General features: G+C 46.3%; 1 protein-coding gene across 1 annotated transcript in view; it reads left to right on the forward strand.

Moving 5' to 3' along the window:
• The window catches only part of TOGARAM1 (TOG array regulator of axonemal microtubules 1), a 30,997-nt gene that overhangs the window by 11,572 nt on the left and 6,277 nt on the right, over positions 1 to 13,148 (forward strand). The window contains exons 3-16 of the mRNA XM_082229629.1: positions 417 to 551; positions 1,673 to 1,957; positions 2,508 to 2,770; positions 3,083 to 3,315; positions 3,996 to 4,096; positions 5,456 to 5,623; positions 6,140 to 6,238; positions 6,999 to 7,177; positions 8,800 to 8,956; positions 9,338 to 9,415; positions 9,626 to 9,779; positions 9,906 to 10,011; positions 11,662 to 11,897; positions 12,241 to 12,399. Coding sequence (XP_082085755.1) covers positions 417 to 551; positions 1,673 to 1,957; positions 2,508 to 2,770; positions 3,083 to 3,315; positions 3,996 to 4,096; positions 5,456 to 5,623; positions 6,140 to 6,238; positions 6,999 to 7,177; positions 8,800 to 8,956; positions 9,338 to 9,415; positions 9,626 to 9,779; positions 9,906 to 10,011; positions 11,662 to 11,897; positions 12,241 to 12,399 — 2,353 coding nt within the window. The remainder of the gene's footprint in view (positions 1 to 416; positions 552 to 1,672; positions 1,958 to 2,507; positions 2,771 to 3,082; positions 3,316 to 3,995; positions 4,097 to 5,455; positions 5,624 to 6,139; positions 6,239 to 6,998; positions 7,178 to 8,799; positions 8,957 to 9,337; positions 9,416 to 9,625; positions 9,780 to 9,905; positions 10,012 to 11,661; positions 11,898 to 12,240; positions 12,400 to 13,148) is intronic.

Here is a 13,148-nt window from a genome sequence, read left to right on the forward strand (position 1 = left end):
AGGAGATGTGAAACTACTGGATTACTTTCAGTTGTATATGTTTTGTTTCTTTTTAAGGGCTGCTTTTGATTTTTATCTTTCCCTGTCCTGGATCGATTAGGGCAAAAAGTACTTAGGAGAAACTGCTGTGCCCCAAGGAAAAGGAACTCTTGTCTTTTCCGCATCTTGCCAGTTAAATTATTCTGCCTTGTGCACATGAAGAAAGCTTGTTGTAAGGTTGCCTTGGGAGCTTCTTCACACTTGGTGCTGGGAACTCTCAAGGGACATTCCAGAGTCCCCAAAGGAGTGTGTGAAATCCCAGAAGAGGGGCTGTGTGCTTGCGTGCCTGTGTGTGGTCTCTCTGCTTGCTAAAGTTGCTTTTGAAGTGTCACTGCTTATGGAAGCATACTTGACTGCCCTTTCGTTTTTCTTGAAAGGTGTGATGGCCTCTCATCAGCCTCATATTCCAGGAAAATGCGGGCTGCTTGGTTTCTCTCACACTCGCGGGAAGAGCGGCAGTGTGGATTCTGATCTGCAGTTTCTAGGACTGAGCAATCCCTGGCAAGATAAAGGTATTTGTAGAATGACCCATCTTTTAAGCATTTGCGCATGCCAGACCCATTCCAGCGTGCTCTGTCGCACTCTGTTGGGCAGGTCAGATCTGCATTGCAAAGCATATAAGGGGGTGGCTTGCGTTGATCCAGATTATTGGTTCAACCAAGAGCCAATGTGGTGTAGTGGTTAAGAGCGATAGACTCGTGTTCTGGGGAACCGGGTTCACATCTCTGCTCCTCCACATGCAGCTGCTGGGTGACCTTGGGCTAGTCACACTTCTCTGAAGTCTCTCAGCCCCACTCACCTCACAGAGTGTTTGTTGGGGGGGAGGAAGGGAAAGGAGAATGTTAGCCGCTTTGAGACTCCTTCGGGTAGTGATAAAGCAGGATATCAAATCCAAGCTCCTCCTCCTCTTCTTCAAACTGGCGAAGCACTTGCAATGGTTTTCCGGGCCATGAGCAGAAGTCTTTTCTGGCTTTCTGCTGTCTGACATCTTTAACCTGAGGTGCACAGAGCATGTGGATGATGGCAGAAGTGTAGCAATAATAATAGGACTCATTATGTTCTGAAGCCCTTCAAGGTCAAAGCTCTGTGCTAGATATTACTTCCTCATGCAGTGCATGCATGAATGGGTCAGTTTCCTCCTCTGAAATGAATGGTGAGCCCTTGCAAGCAGTGAGTGCCCAGTGATGCAGCTGCTGCGCCTTTTCTTCTTCTTTGGCTTGTTAGGAAGCAGGAACACTGGCAAAGAGCATGAGGAAAGTATGGAGCCCAGCTCACTCAGCCAGCTTTGGGCACAGGGCCCTTGGGTCTTGCTCCAGCCCACCTGCTCATTCTCCAAACCCATAGGGCAGAATTACATCTGCAGTAGGGAGCAAAGAAGGAATAAATTATGGAGAATAATTTATGCCAGTGAAGCCAAAGCGGCAGGACCCGTTTGTATGTCACAGACCATCAGTTAAGCAAAGTAACGTGTCCTTTTTGATATGCTTATGACTTCAAGGAAAATCTCTCGGTGTGACTTGTGCTTGAAGATTGGTTATCAGACAGGTTAGACAAGAAATAGTTTTTAAATGGTTGTGTTTCCTTTCATGCTTCTTTAACCTGGATCATTCATTTCTTTTCCCCTCCCAACCAGTGTGTGCCAGCCTCAGTTTCACCAGCAAGCCTCAGCGGACCTTCTGCAGCCCACCTGAGCATGCGCCGCCTCTCCTGGGCTCCCACCCCAGCCAAGGAGCTTTCATCCTTCCCTCCTACCCATTCTCATCGCCCAGGCACAGTCCAAAGCACACTTCCCCTCCTGCGGACTCCCTCAAGAAGTCGCAAGACTTCTCTAATTCCTGGCCTCTGAAGAGTTTCGAAGGGCTTCCAAAACCTAGTCATCAGAAGAAGTTTTCCAGCCCGATGGCAGGAGAGGACGCAGGTACGAGCTTGATGCAGTCTCCAGTAACGCGTGCTGAGCCTGGTAAGGAAGGGTTGCCAAAGCTGAAAAGAGAAGGAAAAGGAAGGTGCCACCTCACCCTGCTGCAACCCAGTCTCCCAGGAGGGAGGCTGAGGTCAGCACTGGCAAGAAGCAGACAACCATGGAAATCTCTGCGTTTCGCCTTTGCACACTGCTTCCCACACACACTTCCTTTACATGTTACTGATCAGTCACTAAGCATCTGTCCAAATAGGGGGGATCTTTCTTTGCCTCTAGAAAGGGGCTGTAGCTTCAGGAGTTGGCAAATTCCAGAGAAAGGGAGTTTCATAGTCGGCGAGTAATTGGCGTTGTGACAAGCGGGGGAAGAAGCCATCTCGGGGTCCTCAGGGCTCAAGTCGTTGAGGGATTTATAGGTCAAAACCAGCATCTTGAATCATACCTAGGAAACAATGGGCATCAGTAGCGCAGAATGTCGTTCCCTTCTGTGTATGAAAAAACTCCACTTTTAAAATGTTCTGAACATGTGTTCTCTCTGTGTTTTCTGATGCAGAGGCAAAGCCACAGGATACGCCTCCCATTCAGCTGAAACCTGCCTTTGTGAGATCGCCGGCTTCGCGGAGAGGCCTGAGTGGAACAAAACCAGTGCCTCCCATCCCCAGGGGCCTTAGTCCCTTACCTGACAGAGTGGAAATCAACGTAGTGGGACACAAGAACGGGGAGCCAGAAGACATCTGGCTGAATGAGAGGGACCGGAAGCTGGCCATCGATCTTTCAGAGTTGAATGTCAATGAAAAGGAGCTGGATGAGGAAGAGGTGGGGGCTCAGTGTGCTCTTTTTACTGTTAAGAAAGGGCGAATAGCAAAATTATTTTCCTGGGCTTCCCATAGGATGTATACACGTGGCCAACACAGGTTTGTTTGTAGTTTCTGTCTTCCATGTTGCTTTCTTATCGTAGGCACTGCTGATGGCGGGGGGGGGGGGTTTGAGATGATGCGTCTTTTAAGCAAAATTCCCGCTCCTCACTCCAGCATCCATTCATAGGCAGGCAGCATATAATTCTGCAACCTCACACTTGCGCTTCCTCACAGCGTCCAGCTGGGATCACGTCTCTTCCCTCCTTTTCAGATGCAGAGTTCTCTTCGCTCCTTACGTAACAGCGCCGCCAAAAAGAGAGCAAAGCTAAACGGCAGCACTTCCGACCTCGAGAGCCCAGACTCTGTCCTGAAACTCGACCTGACCTCAGAGTCTCCTTCTTGCTTGTCGTCCCCAAGCACCAGCTCCTACAGCGAAAGTGGGGTGTATAGCCAGGAGTCCATGACATCCCCGCTTTCGACAGCCCCTCAGGGAATGAGAACAATGTGAGTGTCATTCATAGCACGAGGGGGGAATCCACAGGCTGGGGGGGGGGGCGTTCCTTATCCTACGTGGGCCTTTTCCTGGAGGTGGTGATGCCAGGGACTGAACCATCTGGGACCTCCTGCATTCAAAGCAAGTGTTCATTCACTGAGCTGCAGAGGAGCAGTCCTTGCTTTCTTTTGGAGACTTCAAGGGTTGCTGAGCACTGATGGGGGTGGCTGGGGACATGTTATGCCAGTGCTCCAGAATATGCGCTTCCTGAAGCCTCCTGGTTGCCATTCTCCGGGCAAGGCTCGGGGGTCTGTCTCCTTGTCCCTCATTTGAACTCCTGTAAACAACAGCTAAAACAACCGCACGTGCATAGAAGCAGTTCATATCCAAGGCAGACGCCAACTGGGAAAAAGGCTTTAGAAGGCATGTTGAAAGAGAACCTTGAACTTGCCACCCTTCTTCTGGGTGCTGGGAGCTGCTCTTAGAGGCTTTTCTGTTCGCAGTGAAACACCCACGTGGAGGGATGGGGTCTCTGGGCCACGTGAAGAAGTTGCTCCCTTTCCCGTATATTCTCGGTCCTCAGAGAGCTGGTTCCTTCCTGCAAATTCTCTCGGATGAGTAATAGTGAAAGCTGGAGCACTTTGTGCAGGGTAGGAACAAGTTAACAAAAGTGCCTTCCTTTCTGCCACAGGTCGGACATATTCCCTCTCCTTGGAGGTAACTCCCAGCCAATGAAGCTCTCACCGACACGGAATCGAGGTCCTATAACTGTGGAGCAGAGTCCCACCACAGGTAGTCTGTAGGGCACATGAGGACAGCATGGATTTAATGGAGTTGTTCTTTTTGCAGTGTCTCTAGATGCTCCAGTGGGTCTCCCTTTGTTGACCTTCCAGGTCATCGAAAGAGGGTGGGCAGGCAGCAGCAGCCATAGACCCAGCTAGCTTTTTAATGTGGATGTGCAATCAGGTCGCATCATACCTGGGGGCTGGGCTCTAAAGCTTGGACGTAATAATGTGAAAATGCATATAGCAAAAATTACCTTTTCATCGGCCGGAAAAGAAAGGGAAGCCTCTTCCATGTCTCCGCTGGCTCCCCTCCTCCCCAGAAAGGATGGAGGCAGGCAGGCAGAGATGGGAGGAGGAAGGCGGGCCGAGAGTGATGCAGGCAGAAGAAAAAGGCTGGAGTGGAGCTGCAGCTGGGCGTGTAAAGTTGAATTTGCGTAAATGCAATGCACGTATGATGTGACTCAACTGTATTGCTGGGAGGGGTCGATACAATCTTATAAATATTTGAAGACTCTACACATTAAGAAAATAAAGGTACTGCAAGCTGTCAGCATATTAATTTTGATGTCCTAGAATGACTGTACATAAATATACATGCTTTTTATGAGACTTGCTTTAAAGAAGTTAATAAAAACTTCGACTTGGCGTTTGGCTGGTATTGGATCAATTTAATGAAGCAATGTTTCTAGAACCAGAAACTTTTCTTTCAGAAAAACATAGCAGTGGAAAGTTTTGTACCCCAGCCGCATTACATACTGGATGTCCTGCTACTTCCCCAAACATGTACTGAGATCTAAATTCTAGTTTTCCTTGAACTGTCTCCCAAACCCCCATCATACATGTGTTAACTCTTTTGTCGAGAACCTGCTCGACATCCGAAATAATCAGTCTCACACCAAGATGACTTGAAGAAAAAGCTTTGACCTTTTGCCGTGCAATGTTTATTGTGCGCAGTGAAAGTAATTCATCCTCTCTCCTCCAGCACAGCGTTTGTTCTGCCCCGTACCCAAAAGTAACAAATCAAAGGAATGCAACCTTGCCCTTGCCCGCAAAACAAAGAGAGTGTTATGCTACGTGAGCCAATCATTAGTGTTCACGTGCTCATCATGCTCTTAGCAATATCTCGTGCTGCAAAATCACTCTGCAATAATAAAAACTCTGCTCATGCTCTTATGTACAAGCAATCATTTTCCCACACTCTTTTCCCCGGGTTGTGGCAAAAATTTGCCAGGCAGGCATACCTCCTGCAAGCAGTTTGTAAACGCAGAATTCACACTCTGCCCAGCTTGGGACTGTGGCATTTGCACAATTGGCCATCATCCTGTGTTGCTCTTGGGAACAATTTGCTGTGGATTCTGCCTTCCAGGGATCATGTTTCATGAAAAAGCGGCTTCCAGCGTGAGCATCAGCGGCCAGCGCCTGAGCTACGGGAACGGATCAGGAGACTATGAAGAGGACAGACAGAAAGTGGCATCGCCCGCCATCCTTAAAGGGCAGAGTAAAGAGCACCAAAGGCACTGTAAATCCACCAAAGGTGAGCAGGTGGAGGGTGCCGGAAGGGAGGGGCTTCTACTCTATTCCTCTAAATTTGGGCCTGACTCCTCTCTTAGTCTTCCTTCCTGATGCTGTGTGTGTGTGTGTGTGTGTGTGTGTGTGTGTGTGTGAGAGAGAGAGAGAGAGAGAGAGAGAGAGAGAGTAAAGTGCTACCTTCAGATGTGGTAGAATCTAGCTTTTCGTTTTAAGTTTAAACTGGAGGAATGTTTCTGGGTGGAATGGGAGTGACGGCACACGCTTTGGACCTGATCCAGAGCTGTGCGGTGCTGCAGTAAGCATCCAGGTCCTCCGTGAGAGCATTTGCTTCTCTGTCTTGGGATAAGGCTCCAGAGGGTAAGTGGAGGCCCACCTTGTGTACTGGATCCACTGGTTTCGGCTGTTGGTATCAAATGCAAAACCAGAAGGGAACTTTCTCAATGTCATGGATGCAAAGCACAAATAGCTTAATGAGGAATTATAGGTAGTCTTAACGCCCGGTTTTTGTTTGTTTTTCTAGGGTTTGCAGGGCCCACTTCGAGTTTACAGCAGCTAACTAGCTTAGATTTCATTTCACCGAGTGCCTTGTCAGAAGACTCTGTAGTCATTGTTGGAAAAGGTATTTCGAACAAGCACTTCTTGATTACAATTCTTCTTAAGCTGGCCTGAAAGATTGTCTCACCACTTACACAGCCAGTCAGTCACTGGGCTCTGCAGGGCCTCTTTCAGAAACCATCCTATCAGGAGGTCCACTCTACCTGATGGAGGAATTGGGCCTTTAGTGTTGTCTCTCCCTTTGAATATTGGACAGGTGCCGTCCCTGTTGCCCTTTCAGCACCAACTGAAGATCTTCCTTTTTCAATAGCCCTTTTAAGTTACCAGTCTGAATCTGGAATGAAATGGTTCTTAAGATGTTTCATCGCTTTTGCCAGCCTGGACTCGTTTGTGGGGAAAAGAGTGGGATATAAATTTCATTAATAAATAAATAATAAATAAAATGATCAGGAAGGCTTAAAATATATTTTGCTTTATCATCCTTGTCCCCCACCCAACTCCCTTGTATGTGTTTTTGTTGGAGTGGGAGGTCACATGGTCCTGTGCAAACATTTCTTGCTGAGCAAATAATATACTTGGTGTGTGCAAAAAATTGCACATTGGTAGCTGTGCTTGCCTTTTCCTGCTTGCAATAAAAGAGGCAAAGAAAGGTAGAAAAGAAAACAGTTCCTGTGCACATTGAATGACCTTGGTGCTGTCGTCGCCTTGTTTAAACCTGTGCATAAAATGGTTGTGTTTAAAGAAATAATGTATACCGGGGGGGGGGGATTCATTGTATGTTGGATCTTTCATGATAACCCAATGAGCCATATATGTCTTTTTAGGAGTGTTTGGAAGCCCGCCTTCAGCTCCACTAAGTTACGGCCAGTCCCTGATATTCTCCATGGAGAATGGAGATGCACCTTCGTTCAAGCAAAGCATGGAGCCGCTTTCCGGGATCTACGGGAGAGCCGTCCAACAGCAGAACCCTGCACTTTATTTTGATGTGGAAAACGAAAGAGATGTAAGAATGGAAAATACGTTGCAGAAGGGGGACTGTCACAAAGACAAGCTTTCTGAAAATGCATAATGCACCTGTGTGCCACGGTTGCTACTATCGCATTTTGTTCTTGTTCATGTTGTTTAATGTGTTAAGATGTTGCATGTTGCCAAATAATATGCCTACAGATAATGGGCACACGGAATAATTGCAAATAGTTCCTGATGCATACTGCGGCACAGTGACAAATGCCAGTATGATCCCATTCTGTTATCCTAAAAGGTTCCAGCAAGTTTAAACAATAAAGAGAGAGAGCCAGTGTGGTGTAGTGGTTAAGAGCGGTAGTCTTGTAATCTGGGGAACCGGGTTCACGTCTCCGCTCCTCCACATGCAGCTGCTGGGTGACCTTGGGCTAGTCACACTTCTTTGAAGTCTCTCAGCCCCACTCACCTCACAGAGTGTTTGTTGTGGGGGAGGAAGGGAAAGGAGATTGTGAGCCGCTTTGAGACTCCTTAAAGGGAGTGAAAGGCGGGATATCAAATCCAAACTCCTCCTCCTCCTCCTTCTTCTTATAAAGCACAACCTTTTTTTCACTAGGCTAGATAATGCTGAGCGCGGCCCTATTTTATTCTTAATTCTGGTTAGCAGAATAAAGAGAGTCTTACTTTCCACCTTTGTTCATTTCTCCTTTGCACTAAAGTATGTGCTACAGCCATCTGCAGTTTTGTAGCAATTGTTGACCTCTCAATAGCTGATCACTCAGATGCATCTGTAGCGTCTAGCAAAGTGCATCAGAGTTAACATTGCAGCCATGGTGTTATTTGCATGACTGTTTCTTGAATCATCTTGTTTTTCTGCTGTGGAAAAGTTATTTGAGTACGACACGATACAATATCTTTATTGTCATTGTCCCATACAGAACAATGAAACTGAAAAATCTACATAAGACATTCAAAACCCCATAAAAACTCTGAAACCCCATTTTAAAATACAATATACTATAGAGACTCCTTATACTGCATTTAAAACCAGAATTGCATTTGGGTAGAAACTGTTTCTCAGGCGGCTAGTCCTAGTCTTTATAACCCTGGACCTTCTTCCAGAAGGCAGAAGCTGAAAGAGATCATTTCGGGGGTGCGCACAATCCTGCGCTATCTGCAGCTTTCTTACGGCACCAGGAAGCGTAGATTTGATCCAAGGTGGGAAGAGTGCACCCAATTATTCTCTCTGCAGTCTTTACAACCCTGGACAGCATTGTTTTTTCCCTAGTCGTGCAGCTCCCAAACCACACACACAGACCAAAATGTGTGTGTGTGTGTGTGTTTGAAAAGGTGAGGAAATTATTGTGAGAGAAAGGGGACGTGTTCTGTTTCTCACTGAAGTGCTATTTCGCTTCATCCATTAAGATCTTGTTGGCCTCCAGGAATGAAGTCAGACTGCTGGAGACTCCACCAATAATATTCAGAAATTTTGACTTTTTATGCCAACGGTCCTTCGTAGCTATTTTATTTTTGATGAGCCTGGCACATGCATCTGCATCTTCTAACATTTTTTTGTTTTAACATCGTATGCCACCTTGATATTTTTTGATACGGTAGGTATAAAAATACTTACTATAAAAAAGTACACTTTCCTGTTCTATGCAGATGAAAGTTGCCTTATCCAAATCTGCCCGGGAGAAGATGAGACAGAAGAAAAGAGAAGAAAAAGAATATCAGGAAGTTAGAGATCTTGAAAGAAAGGAATCGCACACTTGGGAACTGCTTAAGCACAATGAATCGGAGAAGAAGACAACCGAAACCAGTAAGCCAAGTTGTTGTTTTTAACTGCTCTTGCAATGCCACCTTGTAAATACGCCTGGGAAAGTCACTGACCTGCAAGTCCAGCTCCATCGCTTATTTCTGTGCTGTGCATGGAGGGAGAGGCCGTTCTTCCTCTGGCAGGCTGCTTGGTCTCTGTGTGCAGATCGCAAAGGAAGGATGAAACACTGAAAGCAACAGCGCTTTAAGATCCATTGAGCTCTGTTTCTTACTCCAAATGCAATTTCTTTCTAGTGTGGTTTGGGGTGTGCATATCACTTGTTTCTCTAAATCGTCTGGGGGCTGTACAAAGACTAAAAGAGGCATGTGATTTAAGTAACTTATGGAGATATGCTGTTAATGAAATCTGGTTCTTTGCCCTCAGGAAATGCTGCTTTCAGTCCTCTGTTGAAGAGAATGTCAAGTGTAAAAAGGGCACAGCCTTCGGTCTTGCTAGAATCAGGTGAGACTTCACAGCTCAGATATAAAAAAGAGATTGTTGCCGTGTCGTGTGTTGTGGGCCATCTCAGATAGGTTGCTTCTACCGTGGGGAACATCTGGCCATCCCTGGGGTTGGGGCTGCCTCTGGTTGCTCTGCCTATGCAGCCACATGCTCATCATGTGCTACTAGTCCCATTGCACTTTTGAATCACCAACTGGACAATGCTTGCAGGTGAAGTCTCTCCAGGTGCGCGAATGCAGTTGAGAGACCGGGTGCTGTCTGTCACGCACAGTCCAGAGATAATGGAACCATCCGAACTGAGACCCTTCCCTAAACCTGAACTTGCTCTTTCGGAAGCCCTGCATTATCTTGCGGAAGACGACTGGTATGTGTCCAACGTTATCTTTCTCTTCTTTATTTTTATTGACTTTGTCATGCAATCAGCAATTAGAATTGAAGTCCGCCCTGTGCTGCTTGCATAGCTTTGTGTTGTTTCCGTTTTCAAACACAGGGAGAAGAAGATTGAAGGCCTGAACTGGATTAGGTGCCTCTCTGCCTACCACCCTGATGTGTTGACGGCAAAGCTGCACGAAACCAGCCTGTCTGTTGTTCAGGAGGTTAACCTCACCTCTCCTTTCTAGATCTTTTCCTGCAATTTCTTGGCGGATGGTTTTGAGGGGATAATAATAAATTTTTATTTATTCCCTGCCCCCCTGGCCAGAGCCAGGCTCAGGGCGGCTAACACCAGTAAAATTACAATAAAAACATAATAGGGGGAAAAAGAAAAAGAAAATAAAATACTGGTTAAAATACAATTTAAAATGCAGCCTCATTTTAATAGTAGCCCATACATCAAAACCATAAGGGGGGGGGGAACATAAGGGTGAGACTGAGTCCAAAACAAAGGCCAGGCAGAACAGCTCTGTCTTGCAGGCCCTGCGGAAAGATGTCAAGGGCCCTAGTCTCTTGGGACAGAGCGTTCCACCAAGTCGGGGCCAGTACTGAAAAGGCCCTGGCCCTAGTTGAGACCAATCTAACCACCTTGCAACCTGGGACCTCCAAAGTGTTGTCATTTGTAGACCTTAAGGTCCTCTGCGGGGCAGACCAGGAGAGGTGGTCCTGTAGGTACGTGGCAATATCCTAACCATGATGCAGTCCCAGCTAGGAGGGCTTAGGGTCACAGCCTAAATTTGCCAACGCATTGGGCAGCCAATAATTTTATGTACCACGCTAGATACTGAAGTTGGGATTTTGCTTGGCTTCTTTTTTATGCCTGTCAGTGGGATGCGGGTAAAATACTATTTTTTGTGCCTGTTCTGGCCTACCAAGCCTAAGCAAAGGAGGTCCTTGAATTCGGTCCCTCTAATTCCATTGGCCTTTTCTAATGGACTGAGTTGGGACTGCAGGTGCTTCTGAATTCCAGGATGACAGCCATGTTACTTTGTAGTAGCAAACAAAACCTTTGAGCAGTTTGCGAGAAATTAAAATTATCAGTAACAATAAGTGGTTAAAACATTTGAAAGAAAATTAAAATCAGCAGTAAACTAAAAGGAGATTGAAACACATCAGCTTTTACATGTCTATGTTGGCTTGTCTCAACAAAAATGTTTTATGCAGGTGCTGAAAAGACTATAGACAGTACACCTGCCTAGGGTTCATAGGCAAGGAGTTTTAAAGTGTGGGTGCTGCCACACAGAAATACTTTTCTTTAAAAAAATTCGGACCTGTTATGTGACACTTGTAACTAGTGCCAGTTCTGCAGACTGAAGTGGTGGGCCCTTTGGGGTAAGGCAACCCTGCAAGTAAAGTGTTCCAAAGCTGTTAAGGGTTTTATATACCAGTATACACCTTGAGCCTCACCCAATAGCAGATCTCTGAGCACACATGTTATGTGCTGACAATGACTCCAGTCGGCAGTTATGCTGCAGCGTTCTGCACTAACTGTAGCTACCAGGTCAAGTACAAGGAAAGCCCCACATAGAGTGCATTGCAGTTTTCCAGTCCTAGAAGTCCCTGTTGCCTGAACTACTGTGGTCAAGCTCTCCCACTCAAGGATCAGTTGTAGCTGCCATGCCAGACACTGGGCCTCCAGTGGCAAAGCTGGACCCAGGAGCGTCCTCAGACTGCAATCCTGTCCAGCGCAGGCAATTTACTATTTTTTCAATACTAGGGAAACGTTCTCAGTGCCTCTGCTGTCTCGTCTGGATTTAAGGCAACCGTTGCATTTTGCCACCATCATCTGACTCAAGGTCTTTTCTTTCGCACAGGTGAAGAATTTGCGTTCGGTTGTTTCCCGAGCTGCCGTGGTTTGCTTAGGGGACTTGTTCAACTACCTGAAAAAGAGCATGGATCAAGAACTGGATAACACGGTGAAAGTCCTTTTGCACAAGGCTGGGGAATTGAACACCTTCATTAGAGAGGATGTTGACAAAGCCTTGAAGGCCATGGTGAACAACGTGACACCAGCGCGGGCGCTCTCGTCTCTGATCAACGGAGGCCAAAGGTGAGCCTCTGGGGCTCTTCAGAGCTTTCTCCTGCTTCTTATTGCTCCTTTGTAGGCCTCTTCATTGTCAAACAAATGTAGATCATAATAAGAGCCAGTGTAGTATAATGGCCAGAATGTTGGAGTAGGACCTGGGAGTTCAAATCTGCACTTGACCATGGAACTCACTGGATACGACCTTCGGTCAGTTGCTGCCTCTCAGCCTTACCTTCCTCATGGGAAGGAGGAGGAGGACTAAGTGAGGCCTTGGAGGAAAGGTAGGGTATAAATGAAATAAAATCAAGGCCAGATAGCCACACACTTCTCTCTTGCGGATGTTCTCCTTTCTTCTTGTTCCCATTAGCCACTTGAACACAGCAGTGAGAAGATGTGCAGCCCAGCACTTGTCAGATGTGGTGGAGCACATGGGGCCGGGCCGAGCGTTGTCGGGCATTAAGGATGTGACCGACAAGCTTCTGTCTGCAGTGGCCAAATTTGTCCAAGACGGATCACAAGAAACAAGGTGAGTGAGCAGATGCAAAGCGAAAAGGAATATGGGATGCTGTGACCTCCCAACTTGTCCGGAAACCTAGATTCACACATGAAGAAATGTGAATATGTAATGGCAGAAATAGCTGACGGATCAGAGACCGGGAAGGAAATGAAAGAAGCTCAGGTCACATTTTTTCAGCTGATTTTTCAAGCTTGAAAAATCTCAGTATAAGCTTTAGAAAACACCATTTGAAAGTTTTCTACATTTCTAAACTGGTTCAGAATGAGAACATTGAATAAAAGTGCAGTTTGTCTTCCAGCTGCTGCAGTTTTATGCATGTTAAGTTCATGCAAATTGGTTCATCACTAGAGGCTCCATATGCAAATTACTGATTGACATCTGGCTCCAAATATAGTTATTGTCGTGATTCCCAACTTTTGATCTCGCTGCTCTTTGTGCTCCTTTTTTTACATATGCAGAGAATACATTTTGTATGTACATAATTAGCAAAGCCAAAATAATTGGCATGAGCAAGGTTTTATATGAGTGCCTTCCTGTGGTTCATTGTACCATTGGCATTGTTTGGAAGAGGGACCCCAAGGGTCATCTAGTCCAGCCCCACTACAATGCAGGAAACATGAGCCCTCAAATGCTTCACAAATATGATATGGGGGTGTGTGTTATTGAGTTGTTGTTTTTATTTTGATTACATATTTTGTGGTTTTATATTTTGATTTTGTTCTGTGAACCACCCTGAGACCTCTGGGTATATTAATTCA

Source organism: Podarcis vaucheri (genome assembly GCF_965113315.1).
Source record: "Podarcis vaucheri genome assembly, chromosome: 1".
NCBI classification, from domain to species: Eukaryota; Metazoa; Chordata; class Lepidosauria; order Squamata; family Lacertidae; genus Podarcis; species Podarcis vaucheri.